Below are 24,855 nucleotides of genomic sequence, written 5' to 3' on the forward strand. Positions count from 1 at the left end.
AGGCTGTAATATCTGTTACATATAAGGTGGATAAGGTATAGAGCATTAAGTATAAGATGTTACAGAAAGCGAAGTCCAGATAGAGGACACTGAAGGAACCAAGAGGAAATACAAACAAAGTGGATTTTCTTGGAAGTAGTTAAGAAACTATCAAAGTCTCAAGCTGTTCCAGTCAAGCAAGCACTTTATTTTAGTCAGACCCTGGAAGGAGTTAGGGTCTCAATTCTCCTATGCAATAAAACCTCTTTTTTAAAACTGTCACACCTTTGCTTGAGTCTCCCACTCTGTTCTGGCCGAGTACAGGGCACCTAGGCCGATTCCGCACATGAGTAAAATAGGTTTGACCCAGTTCCCTGAGAAGGGTACTAACCTAGGTCGAAGCCATTGTTGTTCCTCACTGCAACCAGCTTGATCCCAGCTCAGAGGGCAGAATCATCCTGTGCCTCTTCACTGCTCTGTTCTGATTGGCTACTGTTCTATGGCCATGTTCTGTCTATCCCCACACATGTTATTAAAAAAACTGCCACAGGAATGGAGGGACAAAGGTGGCATTTTTTGATTGGCCAGCTGTACGCATGCCCGAAACACTCAGCTGTGATTGGCTGAATGGGGGACTCCTGGAACCAGAGATTCCGCACTTTGCTGGAATCGAGCTGAGTTCGAGCGTGGTTCCCTGAAAAAGTAGTAGTTCCCAACTGGAGTTGGAAATTCAATCAATCAATCAATATTTTATTTCGGTCAAAGACCAGAGTTGGAAATTTGACCGTTACACGGGGCGAAGCTGGTACAAAACCACGTCGATCCCAGTGGTTGTGCGGAGCACTTAGGTCGAACGCAGCTCGAACTTAGGTCGATAACGCAAGTGCGGAATCGACCCTAGAATGTTTTACTTGGGGAACAGAACAAAGCTGATGTGTCCACTGGTTACGATTGGCAACTCCAGGTTCAGGAATTCCTGCAAATTTAGTAGTGGAACAAGATTATGAAGGCCCTTGGAGGGGTGCCATGGAGCCCACCCTTCAAAGCAGGCATGTTTTCCAGGGGAGCAAATCTCTGTTGTCTAGTGAGATCTCGAGGCCGCACCTGGAAGCTGGCAACTACTACTGGCTATCCAGGAAGGGCAGCTGGATTCAACCCCTCTTCCATCTCTTCTCTGCCAAACTCTGCCTAAGACCTAGCTCTGTGCTGCTCCAGCTGATCCTTGTATCCTACACTGGATCGGTACCATAGACTATGCAGCAAAAATTCTCATTATGCCAGCAATATCGTGAGGTATCTTGTTTATACTACGGTCTTTATTCTATCCTATAAGCTCTCTGGATTGCTATGTTTTGTCTAAACTAAAGGTCGGCAGCAACTTGTGTGGCTGTACACACTGCTATATTTTATGGTTGCTAAGGCACAAGGAATACATCCCTTCCCCCAAGAACTCACCCTAGGACCTACAATGCTTAAACTGAGGCTACTGTACTTTGGTCACATTATGGTATACAGAAAACTCAGATTTTGCACCGGGCTACATTTTCCCTAGATACGCCTCTGGCCCTTAATGATTTAATGTGTTTTTCCCCCTGATGTGTCCCATTTTCTTCTTCTGTCTTATTTGTTTCTCCTTTAAGCTGACCCAGATCCTCTAAGGACATAAAAGAAATGCATGTTATGAGGTCAAAGGACTGTGAGCACATAATATCAAGGCAGTATTAAGTGCTCCACTACCAAGGAAGTTATTTGGGGCCAGGAAGTGTCTCATTAATCCTGAGACAACAAAAAACATTCCGTCACCAATGCCAAGACTACAAGGAAGTCAGGGGCCTTTTCCTGAGGATATACAGGATATACACTTATGAGATGCTATAAGATGGTAGCAAAGGCCACAAAGAAAGTTTACTATGCAGCCTCCATTTTATCTGCAAGCTCTTGCCCAGCTCAACTGTTTAGGATTATCAGATTACTCAAGGCCCTGTTGAGGGATGCCTCAAATTTTAGGAATTTGAATGATAATTGTGAGACTTTTGCAAGATTTTTTGGGGGGATAAAGTCTTGTCACTCTGTTCAGTTTCCACAGGATTTTTGGCCTGGAAACACCCGTCTTCAGCAGCATAGACTCATGCCACCAAAAAGAGTGGCATAAGTCATATCCCTCCATGGGGTTTCCCAGGACAAAGGCTGTCTCTGCACGATAAAAATATCCTGGGTTGAGCAAGAGAAATATCCCTGTGCAGCTGATAATTCTCCATGGTTCCCAGTGCTAAAGTGGGCCTGCCCTGGTGTTGCCACACAATATTTCCCTTAGCCTGGGATTTTCAAAAATCGCCAAATTGGAAATTCTTTTCAAATATCCTGGGGTGACACTGCTGCTGTGCAAACATCACAGGAGCAGAACTGGTTTATTTTTCCTGCCTCGCCTCTCTGGGTCGACCAATCAAGAGGTGCATGCGGGGATGCACTTGCGGTGAAAATACAAAAGACCCGGGCTCGTGCAGAACAAACTGGACGATTTCCTCCCGGTCCTAACTCAGCTCCTGGAAAGAAATGGGTAGCCGTATGGAGGGAGAAACCAGGATAAAATACACCCAGGTAAAAAAAAAAGTGGTACATAAGTATAATTTTGCTGTGCGGAAATGACAAAAAAGGAATTTTTCCTTCTCTCTGGGCACCCGCACCACCGACTGCCTCTTGGGAGGTAGTGCTGTGATGACATCCCCGGCGCTGCTCTACCACCCCCTCCCCTTTGTAGTGGGCTGTCGAAGTACGGCTATAAGTTATTCCCCTGAGCAGTGGAGGGTATGCCATGTTATAGACCTTCTTCATACAAATGATAACAATTTACAGAACTTTACAATTAAAATTAATTACCATCAAAGCATGAGTCAACATTTCAAAGGAAATCACACAGCAGAATATATTCTGGTATCACGCTGATCTCTTGCTCTGCTGTTCACTGTTTCCGCCTCTTAACCGAAGATTGACCTTTCAGTTTTTCAGAATGACTCTGGCAGCTCAGTTGCTTACAGTGTATCTTGAGCAAGCCCTGCTGCAGACATTATTGAGGTTGTGGGATTAGTTTTGGGAAGTGCGAAGAGGAAAAAAGTTTTCTCAGAGAACACTACATGGTGCAGAGAGTAATGCCTGTTTTACACTGAATATTCAGGTGGAGTCAGCCTAAATCCCAGGCTCCTGATGATAATTTGGACACCAGTACTTAATGTTCAATACATCTGATTTCTTTTTTAACCAAATATCCTGGTTAACAAAGCTTTTAACAAAGCTTTTAACAAAGCTTTTAACAAAGGAGCAGCAGTGGTGTAGGAGGTTAAGAGCTCGTGTATCTAATCTGGAGGAACCGGGTTTGATTCTCCACTCTGCCGCCTGAGCTGTGGAGGCTTATCTGGGGAATTCAGATTAGCCTGTACACTCCCACACACGCCAGCTGGGTGACTTTGGGCTAGTCACAGCTTCTCGGAGCTCTCTCAGCCCCACCCACCTCACAGGGTGTTTGCTGTGAGGGGGGAAGGGCAAGGAGATTGTAAGCCCCTTTGAGTCTCCTACAGGAGAGAAAGGGGGATATTAATCCAAACTCTTCTTCTTCTTCTTCTTTTATCAGTGAGAGACCACTGTCAGCAATAGCCATGGACCTCCAGCCCAATCCACTCCTACCTACTCAGACTTGTGGGGGCCCAGGTAGAGTGCAAAGTTTCCCAGAGCTGCTCCCCAAGTTCCTTAAATAGAGACGTCAGGGATGGAACCCAAAATCATCTGCCAGCAAACTACGTATATACTCAAGTATAAGACGACCAGAATATAAGTCGAGGCACCTAATTTTACCACAAAAAACTGGGAAAACTTATTGACTTGAGTATAAGCCTTGGGTGGGAAATGCAGCAGCTACTGGTACATTTCAAAAATAAAAATAGATACCAATAGAATTACATTAATTGAGGCATCCGTAGGTTAAATGTTTTTGAATATTTATTTCAAAGAAAAACAGTAAACTAGCTCTGTAAGTGGAAAAGAGGGTCAACAAAAACAATATGGTATCAACAATAATTTTAAAAGTACAAAAACCTTAGCTCAAGCAGTAACCAAGCTGTTAAACAAGAATTTAAATCCTTCAAAACTGGATTTCTCCTCATCTTCTGTATGTCCAAATGTAACCCAGAGGGATATTATCAGAAATGGAAAAGGAGTTCAAGTCTTTGGCCTTTTCCGTACGGCCAGCTGGCGGTGGGTGCATCGGCATAGTATATGTCGATGCACTCCCGTGGGACCATTCGCACGGCCGGTCCCGCTGGGTGCACCGCCCCCAGTGCAGCCTTTGCACAGGCTGCACCACCACCAAACGTCGTTTACCTCCTGTTATCTGCGATCACGTTGTGGAGGCCAGGGGACAAGCCCCCCGGCCAGAACGATGACGCTGGAGTCAGAGGCCAGGAGGCATGTCCCCTGGCCTGCACAATGTGACAGAAGGTGACAGGAGGTAAGTGACATTTGAGAGGGCTGGGGGGGGAAACACCGGCTTCTACTTGGTGCCGTTCATTCGGCACTGAATGGAAGCCAGCGTTTGCAAAAAAAACCCTCGCTCCCTGAGCGAGGTTTGAAAACACTGTTTCCGGGGGGGGGGGGGGGGGCGCCGCTGCATTGATTTGGCAGCAGCGCCTGTGTGAAGGCTCCCCTCCAAAACGGTGTTTTACTGGGCCGAATTATTTTATTCAATTTAATATCCCACCATACCCAGCCTAAGTCAGGTTCAGGGAGGCTAACACACATCATTAAAATCACAAAAGGATATTTTATTTGTTTATTTTACAAAATTTACTTCCTATGTTTCTGCCCTCATAATAGGCACCAAAGACACTAACAAATTAAAAACATGTAATAAAAGTACATCTTAAAAGCTATAAAACCAACAAGAACATGTCATTAAAACAATTAAAACCAGAGCCAAAAACACAAAAAACAACCACTGAAATCTTGGGCAGGTTCATAAGAGACGAGGATAAACCATATATGAATGTTAAGGTCAATACCAACATTTAGTATTGTGTCCAGAAATAGACTGGGAGCCAATAGAAATGGCCCAAAACTGGAGTTACATGGTCCCTGTGTTAGGTTGATTTTTAAAGATTTTTTAAGATTACCAGGAATGGAACGATTCCCTGGATACGATATGCATTGATAATGTGATATCTCTTGAAATAGTTCGGCATATTGCTCAGAAATCATAACTCAACACAAGGTATCTCAACAGGGGAACAGTCAGGTAGGAGGAAGTCTCAGAGCTGGAGCTCAGTCCTTTGGTTTGTTTCCACCTCTTCCCGAAGCAGGACTGTACCACTTGGCAGGGGGATTTTGTTTAAATGTTGTGCTGATATGTCTTCACATAGGACTCTCTCATATATTAACACGTGAATAGGAAGAACAAAAATGTCCAGGGCCGGTTCCTATACATAACTGACCTCCCTGCTCCCCCCTCTAGGCAAGTCATGAACATGCAAGGGAGGAGGAAGAGGGGGCCTGGCATCTGCCTTGCAGGCCCTTACCCAAAGAGGGAACCAGTGGAGAAACAAGTATGGTGGACAGGCCTCAAATAGGTAGTGACCCCTACCGCAACTAGCAACTGAGTAGAGAGCCATCCAGAAAGTTGCAAATTCTACCTTAAGTTATTCTATGCCCTGATATTCGGATACAGCCTGAAGTCCAAAAAATTTATAATTGAGCAATGAAGTTTGAGGGCAACAATGACACTCGCATGCAATTCTAGATCCCTGCAAAAGCAGGCTTCTAAAACAATGAATGAGTAAGAAGCCAGCTTGTACTGAATCAGACCAGCAGCTCCCACACTCTTAACCTTGGATCTCATAACCAGCTCTTAAAAGCTTGATTCTTGCCCGCCCGGCTCCCTCAAAGCTGGAATCACTCCAGAGCAACATCAGCAATCTCAACCAGGCCCACTAACCCATATTTTAAGCTCAATAAGCCACAGGTCTGTGTGGAATGTTCGACAATTCAGGGGAATCCTTTGCAATGGGCAGTACCCAAAACTGTCAGATTTAAGTAGGGCACTATTTGCTTCTTTGTACATTGTTCTCGATTTAGAGCCTCATGCATGTTCCCCTAGGCACATGGATCTTCTATATCAAGGATCAGAAACGTTTTCTACTTAATCAGCCAAGGAACATCAAATTTCAGAACAAGGGAACAACAAAGAGCAAGTACCAGGATGCACATTTCCGTATACTGAAACTATACAGCTTATAGCTGGCATGTTGATTAATAAGGCATGCATCTTCTGCCCGAGCAGAGGCTGTTGTGAGTTGTAACAAATGAGCCCAAGCAAAAACCCAAAAGTGTTAACATATTTGTACCACGCTGAATTGATTTTCAAATAATATGCAACCATTTTCTATTAGCGCAACAAAAAGAGAAACGCCATTATATAAGCACCTACTGAAATTAAGAGAAACAAAATCCTCCGTTAAAAAAACAGAACTATTTATTGCATGCTACAAATAACTTCTAAGAATGAGAATATAAAATGCTTCCTTTCAGGGCCTTTCAACTGAAAATGGCAACACTCATTGCCGCTTCCTTTCATATCCCGGACTCCCAAATTACTATTGACAAAACACAACAGAGAAACATACTCTATGCGTTCAGTGCAGTCCAAATAGAAAAATTATTAAGGAGTGAAGATACACACAGATTTGCATTTTTTTCCATGAGGGGCATCACTTTTATCCTTTGAATTGCTTACCGTTCAATGACATGAGTCACATTTAACAAAAAGGTATTTCCTTCACCCCCCCTTTTATTTTTACCACTTGCTTATGGAAAACATGACAATGACTTAAGGGCCTTGGGCAGAAGGTGAGAAAACATAATGCCCACTGAAAACAAATGCAATTTGGGGATTATATTGGTACAGGCAGCAAACATTTAAATCACAAGGCCGTGTGTAAGACTGTCTGAAATTTCCAAGCTGAATATTTGTTGAGCTTGTTTTTCAGAATGAAGGAAGAAAAAGAACTATTTTAATACCCCACTTTTCTCTCCCTTAAGGAGTCTCACAGCAGTTTACAATCACAATCTCTTCCTTCTCCCACAGCAGACACGTTGTGAGAGAAGTGAGGCTGAGAGAGTTCTGAGAGAGCTGTGACTGGCCCATGGTCACCCAGCAAGCTTCTTGTGGAGGAGTGGAGAATCAAACCTGGTCCTCCAGATTACAGTCCATTGCTCTTAACCACCACATCACACTGCTACCCTGGCTAATGAGACTACACACAAATCATATTAATTGCTATTTATGTCTTTCAGAGCAGTACAATCCTTCTGTATTAGTAACTAGTATAAACAGCCATTGCTCTTGTAACATATTAGCGTCTGCCATGAATGAATCTCCAGCTAGGAGCTGTGGCTGGCTTACAAACTCAGTTGTTTGCTGCTACAATCTCTACTTCGAATAATGTGTTTTTTTCACAGCCTTCTGCCATTATGCCTTCCATGAACATCAGACCATCTGCTCTCAAACAGAAGCCGTGAATCTTCCCTTGAAGACTTGTTCCAATACTGGCTTGTGCTAAATTGCCAGCCTCGACAAAATAAACTGAAAATACCTCCAAGGCTCCAGGAAGATGGGGAACATAAGAAGATGGGGAACATAATGCTATCATAGTTGTAGCCATATTCTGACAACAGTTCTGCTTTTAAAACCTTTTAAGATTTACTTTACCCCCTCCCCTCTCTTTAGCCCTTTTCAGCTTTTGTGTTTTAGGGTGTTCACCCATGAACACTGGGAGGATATACTAGCCTCAAACATCCCCATCCTCAAGAAGCCACCATTTTGACTGAATTGAGCACCATACTGTGGAACTCTATTGAGGCAAAATAGTGTGGGCACATATTGGGAAGATTGTGGGTAGCGTGCACTCATGGTGGTGAGACACTCCCAGGGCCAACATGTTGAAACTTAATCCTGATAGGGCAGAGGTTTTAAAGACGCAACTGGGCCTTGAGATCTCTCCTGCCTTGGATGGGGTTATACTCTCCTCGATTTGTAGTTGGGAGTGCTGATTGACACTGCAGCCACCTTAAAAACCAGGCAGCTGTAATAGCTCAGATGTTTGTGCCCAGGTTTAGCTGGTGCATCAACCACCTCTGTTTTCTAGGTCAACCAGATCTAGTCACAATGATCCATGCCATAGTTACATCTAGAATGGACTACTGAAATGTCCTCTACTAGTGGCTACCCTTGAAGTGTGTTTAGAAGCTGCAGCTGGTGCAGAATGCTGCAGCTATTTATTTATTTATTTATTTATTTATTTATTTATTTATTTATTTATTTAGTTAGTTAGTTAGTTAGTTAGTTAGTTAGTATACCACCTCTGTTGGTTGGGGTCAGTGATCAGGAGCATTGACCCAAATGCTATGGCAATTACACTAACTACTGATTGGCTCCCAAGCCAAATTCAAGGTGTTGGTTTTTGTCCATTAAAACACCATACAGCTTTGGATTAGGCTATCTAAAGGACTGTCTTCTCCCATATGTTCCTGCCTAGGAATTACAACCAGGGGTATAGGTCCCCCTGACTGTCCCCCTGATGATGAAGAAGAAGAGTTTGAATCTATATCTCTCCTGTAAGGAAAGTCAAGATGGCTTACAAGCTCCTTTCCCTTCCTCTCCCCACAACAGACACCTTGTGAGTAGGTGGGGCTGAGAGAGTTCCAAGGAACTGTGACTAGCCCAAGGTCACCCAGCAGGAATTTAGGAGTGTGGAAACACATCTGGTTCACCAGATAAGCCTCCTTAAAAGCCACCAGATAAGCCACCACTCCTTAAAAGCCACCAGATAAGCCACCTTAAAAACCACCAGATAAGCCACTCCTTAAAAGTCACCAGATAAGCCACCACTCCTTAAAAGCCACCACATAAGCCACCTTAAAAGCCACCAGATAAGCCACCACTCCTTAAAAGCCACCAGATAAGCCACCTTAAAAACCAGGCAGTTGTAATAGCTCAGATGTTTGTGCCCAGGTTTAGCCAGTGCATCAACCACCTCTGTCACTCAGGTGGAGGAGTGGGGAATCAATCCCAGATTAGAATCCACCTGCTCTTAACCACTACACTACGCTGGCTCTCAAAGAAGTTCATCAAAGAGGTTCATCAAAGAAGTTCATCTGGTCGCACACAAAAAAGGACATTTTCAGTAACAGACCCACAATTATGGAACAACCTCTCCAGGAAGGTTACCTGATCCCTTCATTTTCGATCTTCAGGGGGAAGGAGAAGTCAGTTCTATTTAGGACTGCATTTGACTATAGTCTGTCTCAGAATATTCATCCACCACAGAACCCAAGATGTTGGACTTCTTTGTTGTAGAATGCTCTGCCTGTATCCATTTGAATGCTCTGCCCATAATCCATTTGAAAAGTTTAAAAGTAAAAATACATTTTGACATTCAGATTAATTATACAACTATAAGTATAGTTGTAAATAAATACAACTATAAATGTATCAAAGCACCATGTTCAATAATGCACAAAATAATGTTTTTGACAAAAGCAGGACACAAAACTCTCATATTCCTTTGGGACTATATTCTAATGCAGATGCATACAATTTTCTCAACCACAGTACCTCAACTGATGGCACTAACATCTTTTTCTGAGACAGAGTATAATTTAGTTTTTAGTTATTGGCAGTCTCCACTGAGATTATAATCTGCCGTCTTTTCTGTGCTTTATAATCATTGTTATAGTTATACTGTAAGCTGCCTTGAATACCATAATGTAGAAAGGCAGCTAAAAGATGGGGTGCTGTGTGGTTTCCGGGCTGTATGGCCGTGTTCTAGCAGCATTCTCTCCTGACGTTTCGCCTGCATCTGTGGCTGGCATCTTCAGAGCCTTCGACAAAGGCTCGACATCTTCAAAGCCTTTGACAATACAGCTAAAAGATGTTTAAAAATTTTAAATAGCCTCATGCAGTCTGAAATAAATGGGAAGGGATGACAGCTTCCCCCAATACTCTTTCAGTGGTACTCCTATACAATCTTCAGCACCCCAGGGCACCAGCATCACAGACACTGCCCCAGTGATATAGTACTCCTGCTATTTTAAAAGCAATGGCAGCCATATTGATCACCAATGTGGTGATCAAGTACTATTTTATTATTATTATTTATTATTATTATTATTATTATTATTATTATTTATTAAACTTGCTATACCGCCCTATCCCCGGAGGGCTCAGGGCGGTGAACAACATAAAGTCATACAAAAAACATAAAAATCTTAAAACAGGTACATTCTACAATAGGGCCCGCGAGACCCATATACCACCCTCTTCCAAAAATGAGGAGGGGTCCCAATGATGTTAGGGGACCCTACTAACAGGCGAGGTCATTATCGGCGGCTGGACTCTCCAAAGGCCCGGTGGAATAATTCGGTTTTACAGGCCCTGCGGAACTCTCCAAGGTCCCGCAGGGCCCGAATAGCTGGTGGTAATGTGTTCCACCAGGCCGGTGCCAGGGCTGTGAAGGCCCTGGCCTGTGTGGAGGCCAGCCGCGTCATCAAGGGGCCAGGGATCTCCAGTAGATTCGCCTCTGCTGATCGCAGAGGACGAGCCGGGACATATGGGGTAATGCGGTCCTGAAGGTACGAGGGTCCCGGGCCGCGTAAGGCCTTAAAGGTCAACACCCACACCTTGAACATGATTCGGAATTCGATAGGTAACCAATTTTAACTGCATTCAGCATCTGGTTTCAGTAGGCTTTAAAATATGCAGTTTGGAGCACAATATTTAAAGGGCAGCTGGTCTACATAAGGCCTTCCATGCTATGCAAAGCAAGGTAGGAGTCACATGTCACTGGTGTGACATTACTGTAATCATTCACCCCCTGGATTTTCTTGAAACTCCAAGAGGTGGATGATTATCCAGTATTCAACTCATACGACAATGTGCAATGCAAGGAATCCAACCCATTTTTTTTACTGAAGCAGTTTTAACCCTTCATTTTCCAAGTATTCCTCCATCTAAATTGGAAATATACAAAAATTACATTTTTTGTACAAATGCCTCTTGCTAATAGATACATTAAGATGCATAACTTTAAAGATGAAGGTTGGGGAAAGGTAAACGGTTTAAAATTGTTTCTTCTCCCCTTTGCTTCAAATTGCTACCATTTCCTTTAGTAATAACTACGTGATTTACTATAAGTACTGTATTTAGTAACAATGCTATATTGAATTTCAAACTCAGATATAATTTCTTGTTGCTCGCATTATTAACTCGTATTTTAAACCCAGTGAAAGGCAACCTTTAAAACCTATTTATAAAACCTCATTTTCATTTTCTTTTCACACGCTGTGATTTGCAGTGTGATGTCTGAATCACATTTATAAGTACACATAATATGAAAATGTTAATCACTTAGGGATTTTAAATCAGGTTTATAAACCAAGTTTATGAATGCTTTACATCACAGGGCTCCGTAACTACCCTTGTACCCAATTAAATACATTTTCCCAATAAAGATTAATTGGGTGTGAAAAATGATTACTTTTGCCAGACTGATACACTGGTGAGGTTGCCAGTACACTAGTAAGACGCTAATTTTCCGGCTAGCAGAAACAAGCAGCGTATACACTGTGGAGAGTACACCACAGTGAATGAGAACCAAAGGCTCAAAGACATGGGGGAATCCTTCCCACTAGGGTTGGAGATTCGGATGTAACAACTACCAGATTCAGAGCGAATCTGGGCGATTTCAGGCATGTTCGGACAAAAATTGTCCGAATGTGTCCTGCCCAAATATGAATGAATCTGAATGAAAGGTATTCAGGCTTTTGGGGGGGGGGGTATTTTTTGTGTTCTTTTGCATTTTGGCCTGCAGGGGGCTCACTTTTAAAGCTAGCAGCATCAAAATTACAGGGTATCATTTGGAGACTGTCCTGATGATACCAACCAAGTTTGATGAAGTTTGGTTCAGGAAGGCCAAAGTTATGGACCCCCAAAGGGGGTGCCCCATTCTCCATTGTTTCCAATGGGAGCTAACAGGAGATGGAGGCTATCCATTTGTGGGTCCACAACTTTGGCCCCCCTGAACCTAACTTCACCAAACTTGGGAGGGCAAATGCTGTGGGCATCAGGTTCACCTTCAACTGGGTGCCCACAGCATTTTCCTCTCCCACACAAACTTTAGCAAGTTTGGCTGGTTCCTTTCAGGAGACTCACACCAGCAGCCCAGCAGGAAATGCCCCCACCCAGAGCAAGACCTGCACCAGAGTGCCTCTCATTGAAACCTCTACCACAGAAAGCCCCACTGAAGTGTATGGTGGGAAAAGTATTTTCCCCCCACAGAACTTGCTGAACAGCATGGCAGATTTTGGGGGATTTCTGAATGTGTAAGCACTGGCTGCACATTTTTGAAGATGGGGCGCCAGACTTTCAAGGTGGCTCCAAGAGGACTCCTGGTAATAGCATCCAAGCCTGGTGAGCTTTGCTTCTGGGGGTGGGTAGGGGCATGAGTTGAAAGAGTTGTGAGAGAACTCAGTCAGCAGGCTTCACGTGCAGGAGCGGGAAAACAAAATAAGCCTCTGGGGGCCCATAAAATTGAACCCCCAGAAGCAAAGTTGACCAAGCCTGGATGCTATTACCAGGAGGGCCTCCTGGAACCACCTTGAAAGTCTGGTGCCTCTATCTTCAAAAATGTGCAGCCTGCTTGCACACTCAGAAATTTCCCATTGGCTACAACAGAGCCAAGCCACTGCAGAACAGAGAATCTTGGGCAAATGTCTTGGGGTGACTGCCAGGGGTGCATTTTTAAAGCTAGTGACACCAAAATCTCAAGGTATCCCCCTGAGACTGTTGATGATACCACCTGAGTTTGGTGAAGTTAGGTTCAGGGGGGCCAAAATTATGGACCTTCAAATGGGTTGCCCCCATCTCCTGTTAGTTCCCATTGGAAACAATGGGGGCACCCCCTTTGTGGGTCTATAACTTAGCCCTCCCCAATCGAAACTTCATCAAACTCGGAGGGCATCATCAGGACAGTCCCCTGAAATGTTGGTTGCACTAGCTTTAAAAATGGGCCCCCTGCAGGCCAAAATGCGAAAAAAATCTCAAAACCACAAAAAATTTCAAATGGACCCAAAATTTTCAGATTTACCCGAAAAATTCGGACACATCTGAAAATGTTATGTGTCTTATTTGAGCATACAGATAATGTTATGCCTCCAAAAAATCCGAATTTGAATTTTAACGAATTTTAGGGTATTTACCAATCTTTCTCCCACCACTGAGTAAATCTCACTACTGCCCCCTCATAACATATATGCAAAGACAGGTGGGAAGCACAGCACCTTTACAATCTGCTCATGCACACTAGCAGCTTGTCATTCCTGAAGGCAGCAAGAAAAGGTAACAGCTGCGTATGGGTTTGCAGCCCACCTATAGATCTCAAGGCTGAAATGGATTTATTCTACAAAAAACTGAAAAAGCGTTAATAGTTGTCCCACCACAAAAAGGATGTTGTAGCACCAGAAATGTTTCCGAGATCTTACAAACCAGGTTGTGCTACTCAGGTCAAGGCACAAAGGGAGATTACAAAATGAGATTGCAACAGTTAAGTTAATTAAAAAATTCAGAACAATGGACCTCCCCCCACTGCAGGGTGAACAGGGACACAGGCTTGTTACCTCACTCAAATTCAAATTCTCACTCTGTTATGCAGCTTTGGCCAACCCTTTTCTGTCAATCTAAGCTACTTCACCTGAGGGGGAAAAGGATAGTCCTGAGCTCCTTGGAGAATGGTCAGGATCTAATAAATAAAGAAAATGAATTATAGGGATATTTCCAAACTTCTGACTGTGTTTGTTCCAAACACCACAAACTAGGAACAGAACAACTCTGAAATTATAATGTTGATTAGATGTATCGTCTCCCTTTTTTTACTACAGTGTCATCCACCTTTACTGGCTAGTCTGGCCTTAGATAGTTTATTTTGTTTTAGATCATTTTTTTGCATTGTTTTCTAGTTCTGTAATCCTACTGCTCCTGCACTGTTTATTTGCTACCTGATTGAACGCAAAGACACATGAAGCTGCCTTCTGCTGAATCAGATGCTTTGTCTACCAAGATCTTGCGGGCAGAGGCTCTCCAGGATCTCAGGTAAAGGTCTTTCATATCCACCTATTTAACAGCCCAATCTAGAGGGGTTCTGGTGCCCAAAAGGCACAGGAAGTCTGAAAAAAATTAACACCCACAAAACTAGGGGGAACTTACCAGTGCACAGGGTCCAGCCGGGCAGTGAAGGCCAACTAAAGTCAGACCCACCCCAGTTCACCCCTGACCACGGCAGCATGTTTTGTGCTGGCGGACCTGCACGACAGCAGTAGCTTTTGTGTGGTGCACACAGAATCATGCAGTACCTGGCTGCTGGGGTAAGTACCCCCACCTCCTGCACATTTGCCTGTTATGGAGGTGAGGTGGGCACCCACACTGGTGCAGGGGTGTGCCAGCTCCAGAAGGGGATTCACACACACACACACAGATTGGGCTGTAAGGCCCTACTTAGCTTCAAAAATCTGCCCAAATCTGGCTAGCCTGGGCCACCCAGGTCACACATTCCCTATTATCATCTTTTTAATTGCAGCTGCCAGGGATGGAGCCTGGGACTTTCTGCATGTCAAGTACATGCTCTCCCAGCAACCTGCAGCCCCTCTCCAAATTGAGTTGAATGAATTGCTTTTCACATTTTGTAATCCCCCCCTAAATCTCAGGGCAACCCACGGACTATAAATGAAGTCCCTGTTATTGTCGTTGTTGCTATCATTATTCGTATTAGTTATTAACAACAGCAACTTGTGGGTTCATGGGCAAGCAGTTAGAGTGTTAGACTATGATCTGGGATACCAAATTTTGAATCCCTAGTCTGCCAAGGAAACTTGAGCCAGTCACGTACTCTCAGCCTAAACTACCTCAGGGTTGTTGTGAGGATAAAGTGGATTAGAGGAGATCAATGTAAGCCACTTCAGATTCCAAAGGGAGTCAAAGGCAAGGGTATGAAATGAAATAAGTAGATGGGAGTAAATAAAATGAAATAAATGAATAAATAAATCTTGGGTTTCTCAATGCAATGAACTGTTGCCAGCACAATCCCACCTGAGCATGAGGAAATAAAATTGTATCGTATCATCTGTCTATAATAAAGTGAATCAGTTTCTGGGTTGATGTGGGTTTTCTGGGCTGTGTTGAGTAGTTTTAGCTCCTAATGGCTGGCATCTTCAGAGCCACGTCACAATAATCTTAGCATGACATGCCTTTGAAGATGCCAGCCATAGATGCAGGTAAAACAATAGAAACTAAGACTACCAGGCCACAGCCACACAGCCTGGAAAACCTACAACAACCAGTTTGTTCCCACTATGAATGCCTTACACAATACACTGAATCAGTTTCTTTTACCAACTCAATACAGGAAACACATTATCTACATAAAAATTAATGGAGGTTCAATACATCCCCTTACTTAACTACACTTGTGGCAGGTATATCTTCAGTAATATCTTCAGTTAACAATCCATCAGAGGTCATTTTGAGTCTCAAGAAAAGGGTATGTGTAAGTATGAAACACCTTGCCTGTCCTATTGCCACAAAGGAATTTTATTTCATTTCCCAGAAGAGGTTAGAATATGGCTCAGTCCGCTGAATGTTAATAATTGTAAGTCTCAGTTTACACTGGGCACAGTCCAGAGGAAACGTATCCGTGGCAAAATATTTATTCAGTCACAGAGCAACTAACAGCTAGGAGCGTAAACTTTTAACTTGAACCTTAGATCTCCTGGGAGATGTGCCACCTTAAATTCCATGCTGAAACAAAATTGGAATACAAATTTAACTGATAAATTAATAAATCATCACCTTTTGTGGTGACAAATCCTGCCCTAAAACCCATCTACTCATCAAATAAAATGTGATTTAAGATTGTCAGTCTTTTAATTTACCTAATAAATTGTACATTGCTGGAAAACAGCCATGGCTCAGTGGTAGAGAATTTGCTTGGCATGCAGAACGCCCCAGGTTCAACTCCCAGCAAGCACAGTTAAAAGGATCAGGTAGTAGGTGATGTAATAATATCTTCCATCTGATACTCTAGAGAGTGGCTTCCAGTCAGAGCAGACCATGTCCTAAAAGTTGTGCCTGTCAATACCTCTTCTGCTGCCCATCAAGTGGTTTTAGAAAGTGGGTGGGGACTTTTGCTTCCAAGGCTTCTACTTAACTAGTGGAGATTTGATTGGCTATGCAGATTTTTAAAAAATGTTGCTTTAGCAGCAGTAGCCACCACAGCCCAAGGACCTACATTGTGTTAATGAAGTTACTGACGTTAAGCAGTTAAGCAAACATTTTGTGGCTGTGGAAGGCATTTTGTGGCAACCATTTTGTTACTGGGAACACCATGCCATGTCACAATTCCAAACATGCCCGCAAGTCAAAAACCTAGGGAATTCCTGGAGCAGACAATACTGACATTGATAGTTTACACTCTGTGTGTTCACCATCAAGAGCTCAGCAGAACAGAATCTGCTTTGAATGCAGAAGGTCCCAGATTCAATTCCTAGAATCGCCTGTTGAAATCACCAATTGAAATCGTCAATTGGCCATGCTGGCAGGGGCTGATGGGAATTGTAGTCCATGAACATCTGGAGTGCCATAGGTTCGCCACCACGGGCTTAGTATAAAGCAGCCTTATGTGTTTATGTGAACAACAGTATACAGTGGAACCTCGGTTTTCACTGGTAATCCGTCCGGCGACACTCGGTGAAGACTGAAACCGGTGAAAACCGAAGCTATGCCGTTTGCGCATGCGCTACGCAAATGGCATAGCAAATTTATGCAAAAAGCGTAAATTTACGCAAACGGCATAATATTGAATAGCATTGGGCCCAGGACAGAACCCTGTGGCACTCCACTACTCGCTTTTCTCCAGGATGAAAATGAGCCATTGATAAGCACTCTTTGTATTCGGCCAGTCAACCAACTACAAATCCATCTAACAGTTGCATTGTCTAGTTCGCATCTTTCCAGCTCACTTGTAAGAATATCATGCGGCACCTTGTCAAAGGCCTTACTAAAATCAAGGTATGCTACGTCCACAGCATTTCCTTCACCTACTATGTTTGTCACTCTATCAATTAAAGAGATAAGATTAGTCTGGCAAGACTTGTTTTTGAGAAGCCCGTGTTGATTTCCAGTTATCACATTATCCCCTTCCAAGTGCTTACAGACTGTCTCCTTAATGATCTGCTCTAGAATCTTTCCTGGTATTGGTGTCAGGCTGATTGGGCGGTAGTTGTTTGGGTCTTCTTTTTTTCCCCTTCTGAAGATGGGGACAACATTAGCTCTCCCCCAGTCTGCCAGGACTTCTCCTGTTCTCCAGGAGTTCTAAAAGATTATAGCAAGCGATTCTGAGATTACTTCTGCCAGTTCTTTTAATACCCTAGGATGTAGCTCTGAATATCTCAGAGCTAAGCTGAAACAATGGAAATCAGTTAATCCTGGATCTTCCTATAATACAATTTTACTAATTTAAAGCCTACAAGCTCGAAATCACAGGGGTAGTGTCAGCAAAAATAATTTGCTTCTAAAAATGGCCCATAAAGTCCATTTTAATGATAAAAGAAGAACATGTCCTCAAGTTCCATGGGGTGTTCCAGGCAAGAGATGATTTGCCATTGCGCTCCCCCATGTCTTCCTTGGTGGTCTACAGCAAAGTACTAACTGTGGCCAACACTGGTTAACTTCCAAGTTCTGGCAAGTTCAGGCTAAACTGGGAAATTCAGGCTCCTATAAACACAGGTTTACTAGCAGGAACACACAGGGCTTACTGCTCCAATGAGTACCCCGCACATTCCCTGCAATATTTGTTTGAAAGACAGTCACACTCCAAGGGATTATAATCAAGTGCATAATCCTAATACCAGCCACACTTCATAGTGGTTCCATCCCCTACTCCAGTAAAAAAATCCTCACTTTATGTAAATTGAGTAGGATTTACTACCAGAACTATGTAATAAGAAATAATAATACAAATTATGAAAAAAATATTGACACAGCCTATAAAATAAACATCAAAATTACTCCTTCAGACTTTGGACTATAAGCAGCCTACTGTATTATCTTTATATATAAAAATGGAACCATGCGTTTGTTGCTTTGAGAATAACCCCGCACCTGCTGGCCCAAATGCTCTGAAAATTTCACAGACACTTACTCATTCCCCCAACTGTGTTCTTACATACCTCCCGCTGTCAGACAACACACCTGAGCCAGGTAAAACACCTTTTTCTTGGTGCACCAGGCCATGAAGCTGCCTGTATGTAACTGTCACCCTTAGAATGTTCGTGCCCTTAGAATGTTCGCTCAGATGGCCAGATATGAGCAGTGAAAACAGTACATAGGCAATAACTCGAGTGGACTCTGCAACATTTCCATACACAAGACAGTTAAGCTGTGTGTGAGGACGTCAGGTGGGGTCCCCCCCTCACATGCAGGTACCTTTCACTTTCTAAAATGCCTCACCCACTGCTACCACCACACAACTAATACACCCTACTCTCATACACATTCAGCGGAGGGAGAGGGAAGGGACGGAGGGGGAGGCATGCAAGGGAAGAGAAGTGAGGGAGGGGACAGAGAGTGAGGGGTGGCATGCAAGGGAGGGGAGGGAGCGGGCCCAGCATCTGGATATGACCCGTCCACCCTAGCAGAGGGAGACGGAAGGGAGGGAGGGGTGACATGCAAGGGAAGAGAGGGTGGGAGAGGGAAGGGATGCAGGGGGAGGCATGCAAGGGAAGAAAAGTTAGGGAGGGGAGAGAGTGAGGGGTGGCATGCAAGGGAGGGGAGGGAGGGGGTCCAGCATCTGGATATGACCCACCCACTCTAGCAAAGGGAAAGGGGAGGAAGGTAGGGGAGGGGTGCTATGCAAGGAAACAGAAGTGAGGGAGAGGAGAGAGTGAGGGGTGGCATGCAAGGGAGGGGAGGGAGGGCCCAGCCAGCCCAGATTCCCTGAATACTGAGGTTACAGTTCAGAAAACCAGGTTGCCTCCCATTTGGTTTCCCATTTCACCACAATAAGCCACAGCAACGCGTGGCTGGGCCCCGGTAGTGTATCATAGGGCTCTTCTAGCCCTACTCAATGCAGAAAATCTAAAACGATCCACATAAAAAAATGGCAGCTGAGACTCTTCTTAAAAGACTTTTGGCCACAGAAGCTCCACCATCCCATTATGTATTATAGAATCATAACCCCGGAAGAACCCTTAGAATTGTGACATTGACTCAATACAGGAAATCCAAACAGCATCTCCAAAAGATGAATGTTGAACCGCTGCTTGGAGATTTCCGGCAAGGGAAAGCCCACCACCCCTTAGGTAACTGGTTTCATGTAGACATTACAATTTACTAGCACCTTAAAACTAACTGAAGAATTTAACGCCATGTGGATCGGGATTTTAATGCTTTAATGCTTAAGGTTTTAGTGTTGTTATTAACTTAATTAATTGTTGCTGTGCATGTTTTGATTTTGTTAGTCACTCTGAGCCTGGCTGTTGTGTCAGGGAGAGTAAGATATTAAGTTTAATAAAATAAAAACAAAATAAATAACTGTTTTCATTATCATACCTCTGAGTTCTTCTCATGAATCAAAGGACACCTACCTCCAAGTACCATGCCAGCTTGGCAACACTTCCTCAAACGACATGCAGGACAGTTCTTTCGTCGAATTTTATCAACTATACAGTCATTCCTCCCGGCACATAAATAGTTATGCTGTCCTGAAAAAAACAGGTGAAAAAAATAAGTCCAGCAGGATTTCCCAAGTAAGAGCTAAGCATCTGCTGAACATTCCCAGAGCAATCAACTGGAAATGCAGCTTGATCCTTTGGCAAGTATTTCGCATGTTTGCAGTTTACCATCAATCCACAAGGATACCTGGTCAACAAGAAAGACAGACCTGGTCAACATTAATTAATAGGATTTTTAAAGGATTAATTTTCGATAGATAAAGTGATATACAGTGGAACCTCGGTTTTCGACAACATTGGTTTTCGCCGATCATTGCCAGTTGTTTTTTGCCTCGGTCGACTTGCCAATGAAATCCGAGGCGACTTTTGCATAAATTTGCTGTGTTGTTTGCACAGACCGCATAGCCCTCGGTTTTTGCCGGTTTCGGTTTTCGCCAATAATTGCCAGACTGATTACCAGCAAAAACTGAGGTTCCACTGTAGTTTAAACACACAGAGGACCCTCAGCCACTCATTGGGGTAGTTTATCCTATCCTATCAGCTCTTCTTCCAACACAAGAGACACATAAGCTGGAAACCGGCTTCAAACTTTGCTCAGTGGAGTGGTTGGGCAGAGAGAGAATACATCTCATTTTCCCTATCTACCTCGTAGGATATTGGGATGACTGGAGTTCCTTTTCAGAAGGAAAGGGGAGATAAAACCATGATGGAAGAATGCTTTAATAATAGGTGTGTGTTAATATGTAAGCTAATCACAAAAAAAAAATTAGCTGACTGAACCAGAAAATCCTTTTAAAATATTATAACGAACTATTACCATTTGACCAATGTTAGGAAAGGCTTCTATAAGTGTGAATTATTCAGTGATCAATATCCCTGGCTTTCATGCTTTCATGCTGGTCAGCCTCCAGTACCAACTTGTTTTTACAACAGAAATTAAAACTGAAGAAAATTCAAAAGGAACAGGCAGAAATATTTAGGGCAATTTTTATCTCATAAATCTTATATTTCCTTGCGAAGTTTAATTCAGGGGCTACTGCCTGACAAAGATATAATTATATAATTAATAGAATCATAGATTATAATAGAATTATATTAATTAATTACTATTAATTATATTGATAGGATTATAACATACATATTAACGCAGTTCTATGATTAAAACATTCTTCTAACATGGTTTATTTCCCCTTTCCTTCATGAAAAAAACTCCAGTCATCCCATTATTACATTATGCTAGCTACATTTTTGTGGGCAGTAATTAATTGTAAAAGGGGTTAATTTTGCGGATTTTATTAGCATGATGCTGCTTGAGACCTTTTGGCTGTTTACTATAGTTTTATAATGTTGTATTAGTATTATATATTATTTTAAAGTTTTAATTACTATATTATTAAAAATGTTTATGTTGTAACCCACCCTGAGCCCTACAGGGATATGGCGGGATAGAAATCGAATAAATAAAATGAAAATAAATATAAATAAATATCATTTAGGTCAGTAAGCAAGACACTTGTATAAGGGAGTGTGTGGAATACATCAGGCCTTTTCTAGGATTTCCTAGAAATGTCTCCCATTTCAACAGTGGCTACTACTTTTTGCGCGTGCATTTGTTTTTAGAGTGGTCTGAGTCAATTGTTTGACTCCAATGGCTGTAAACAAGGTTGACTACATCATTATATTAACTCACTGGCTGATACTGTTATACTTTCCAAGTCTGTTGAGGAAATAAATGAAGAGCAATTGGGACAAAAATGGCCTTTGGCCTCAGTGTTAATTACTTCAAGAACCCAAGAGCGTTTTTTTATTCTGGAAGGATTTCAAGAGACAAGGGCGTTTGATGAGAATGGAACAATGTCCAACATAATCTATTATTTACAGTGCCCTCCTAAGCAGAGTAACACCCTTCAAAGCACTTTGACTTCAATGGACTTAGAAGAGCCTAGTTCTGCATAGGATGCCAGTGTTAGCTTTTTCTTATCCTGATAATTAAATGCATGTTGAAAACGCATTATTGATCCTATGGATAGATCTCTGGGAAGAAAACATGGAATTTTGCAGCAGCAACAAAAATCTATGCATAGAAATGGAAAACTCCAACTATACCTACAACTGAAGAACAGTGGACAAGGGTAATAAAGTTGGTGGAGATGGCCAACCTCACTTCATTACTTAAAGAAAAGAATTTAGTTAAATTTTTGGACAACTGGGAATCCTTGATAGATTATTTGGACAAAACTAATAAAAATTTAATGCTAAAAAAACAAAATGTGTTATTGACCCCACTGTTTTTTTTTTAATGAAATAAACCTAGAAGCCATTTCTGGGGACTCCAGGTATTCCGCTTCCATTTCTGTAGTGTCACATTACTGAAGGACAAGTCAACCTGTTCTTGTTTAACATGACACACCAAAAGAAAAAAAAATAGTATCTTATAGACTGATTAGCCTTTAGCGCATGGCTCACAATGCCAGGGTCACAATGACATTAATGAAGCTTTGTTATGATCACTTTTTAATGGCAGGTCGTTCTGTTATGAGTATGGAACTGAAGAGCTTGTTTCCACAGAACTCTCACCATGCAACCTGCAAAGATACAGCTGCAAAACGAAATAAATTAAGCAACCCCCCCCCTCTAATTTATGAATGTTATTATTGCACTGATACAGGCTACTACTGATTATTATTTCATTCCAGTCTTTAACATTTCAGTCACGCTGGTGCCAACTTAAAAGGAGCCATTCTCTAGCTAGAAGGCCTCAAAGTCTAATTCAGCATCAAACTGCTGAATTAAAATTCATCAAGAAGTTTGATACTATCTCCCCACGACTTAAATAGGACATGGGATTCCCAAGTCATTACAAGTCTTAAGCGGCCTATAACAGCCAGGGAACAGTGCTATCACCCCTTACTAACATTAAGTACTTTTCTACATTACATTTGAAATCATATACTTAATAACCAAGTATGCCCTCCTGCAGAGATTTTTAAAAGTTCGACAAAGGGAGTATCCAGAGCTAGAAAAGATGTTTTGCAAATCTCAGGAAGACCCCAGACTTGCAGCAAATTTTCTGATTTTTTTTAGATTTAACGGCAGGGATGGGATTAAATAGAACACAAAATAAACTATGCTGAGATCTCGCAAGGCAACTTCATGAGATCTCGGTCACCAATCTGGGTTACATAAGAAATCCCAGCCAGTATCTCCTAGGCAACCCAAAGTGGTCATTGAGATCTGAAGAGGTAGTTTCATGAAATCTAAATGCTTTTATTTATTCCCTTTCAAAGCAAGGGAATAAGTCTAGCAAAAGAGAGGAGAAAACACCTTGCAGGACTGCAGAGTAGGGCGGGAACTTCCAAGAGAGGGCAGGAGTAGAAAGAACTAATTGGTACGAGTGGAATGGTGAAGGAAGTAGAGCAGGTCTTCTCTGCATGGAATTTTTGTCTGTTCTGGTTCCACAATGCTTGGTTTACTGCCTGATTTTCAAATGCATTTTTGTGTGTTTAGTTTTCACTTCAGGTTTTTGTCCCCTACCCTCTCCCACACATTTTTTCCAGCTCTTCTGAGACCATTTTTATTCCGATATTTTCCTGGAAGCTGATTTTGAGTTGACTTTTTCCTTGCACATAATGTTTCTATCAGTTTTCTTTTCCTTGCTTACCTCCAGCCCACATTTCAATGACTGCACGCATCATTTTTAAACCACCCTCTCAACCCTGCAAGATGAGTGATTTCAATTTGTTTTAAAAGCCCTACAATAATGTATACCATAGCATTGTAACAATAGGTTTAAGAGATTCTCTGAAGTCCCAGATTTCATTTTTTTTAAAGTCTCTATCTCCTCCCCTTGTGGAGATAGACCTTTTCCTCATATCTCCGTGTGGAAATGGGGCTACAGATTGATTTCTTTTTAAATGAAAGCCTGGTATTCAGAAAATCTCTGAAATGCTGCAATGCTAGTGTTATATCAATATTTTAGGACCTTTAAAATATAAGGAAGTGCTCTGATGCCACTGACAATGACACCAATGACAACAGCACCCTCTCTTGAAAATGCTCAAATTATTTAAGACTAGTAGATAAGAAAATACATGGACACCACAATTGTAAAGGGCACAGGGAGAAAAACATGCGGAAGAACCCTACGCAAACCAATTCCAATGCTTGTGGATTGACTACCAAAAAACTCAGGAGTAACTCAAGCGTGCGGAAAAGGTCATAGACAGCAGGAAGAGGGAAAGAGGGGACACCAGTGAGTAGAAGACTGGGAGCTGGAGCAAATAGGTGAAACAGGGTGGGAAAGAACAAGCCTACAATATAGGAAAGATACGGGGGGGGGGGGGGGGATGAAGATGCCACTGACATTTTAAAGTCATTTAACGCGTTTTCCACATGCCACAATTACCCTGGGGTAGAAGCAGGATCATACATACCGGGTTGTTTGTATCTCGGTTTCTCCCTTTGTATGGCTGTCCGTTTCCATGAAGGAATCAAGTTGAAGTACTCCAGTTAATTTTGCATGAGCCCTGGTTTATTGGTATTTACAATGCAAATGGGGGGGGGGTTGGGTTTCCCCACTCTGTGATCTTAGCTGCTGCCACCATCTGGCCATTCACCTCAGCATCTTCCTTTTGTTTGCTCCCCACCTTACCGCCACCACTCATCTGAGTGCATGAGGTAAAGGAGGAGGAGGAGGAAGGCACTATCCTGCCCCTCCAGCAGGATGATGCCCAGCTCACTGTTCACCCAATGGGGCGAACAGGGGTGGTGGAGGAGGAGGGGGCGATGGTGAGACCCTGGATGGGCACAGGAGTGGGGAGACCAGGCGGCGAGGTGGGAAAAACAAACCGGTCCTTCTCCTGCAGTGTTTGCATGGCAGCGAGATCAGCACAGGATATTTTTAAAAAACTGCCAATTTAGTAATTTTTGAAACCCCTGGGATAAGGGAAATTTCACCTCCCCATCCCAGGATATTTGGACCATGCGGAAAACGCCTAAGATGCCATAAGAGCTGAGGTACTCTTGTCCATCACCACCCCACGTCTTACAAAGTTTCAA

The 24,855-nt window shown here is 42.8% G+C and overlaps 1 protein-coding gene across 3 annotated transcripts in view; it reads right to left on the minus strand.

Moving 5' to 3' along the window:
• Positions 1-24,855, minus strand: part of PGR (progesterone receptor) — a 73,878-nt gene that overhangs the window by 20,942 nt on the left and 28,081 nt on the right. For 2 of the 3 annotated variants that reach the window (XM_048495272.1, XM_048495274.1), the window contains one exon: positions 19,711-19,827. In XM_048495272.1, coding sequence (XP_048351229.1) covers positions 19,711-19,827 — 117 coding nt within the window. The remainder of the gene's footprint in view (positions 1-19,710; positions 19,828-24,855) is intronic. The other variant, XM_048495273.1, reaches the window with a different exon arrangement.

The sequence above is a fragment of the Sphaerodactylus townsendi genome, linkage group LG04 (genome assembly GCF_021028975.2).
Source record: "Sphaerodactylus townsendi isolate TG3544 linkage group LG04, MPM_Stown_v2.3, whole genome shotgun sequence".
In the NCBI taxonomy this organism is placed as follows: domain Eukaryota; kingdom Metazoa; phylum Chordata; class Lepidosauria; order Squamata; family Sphaerodactylidae; genus Sphaerodactylus; species Sphaerodactylus townsendi.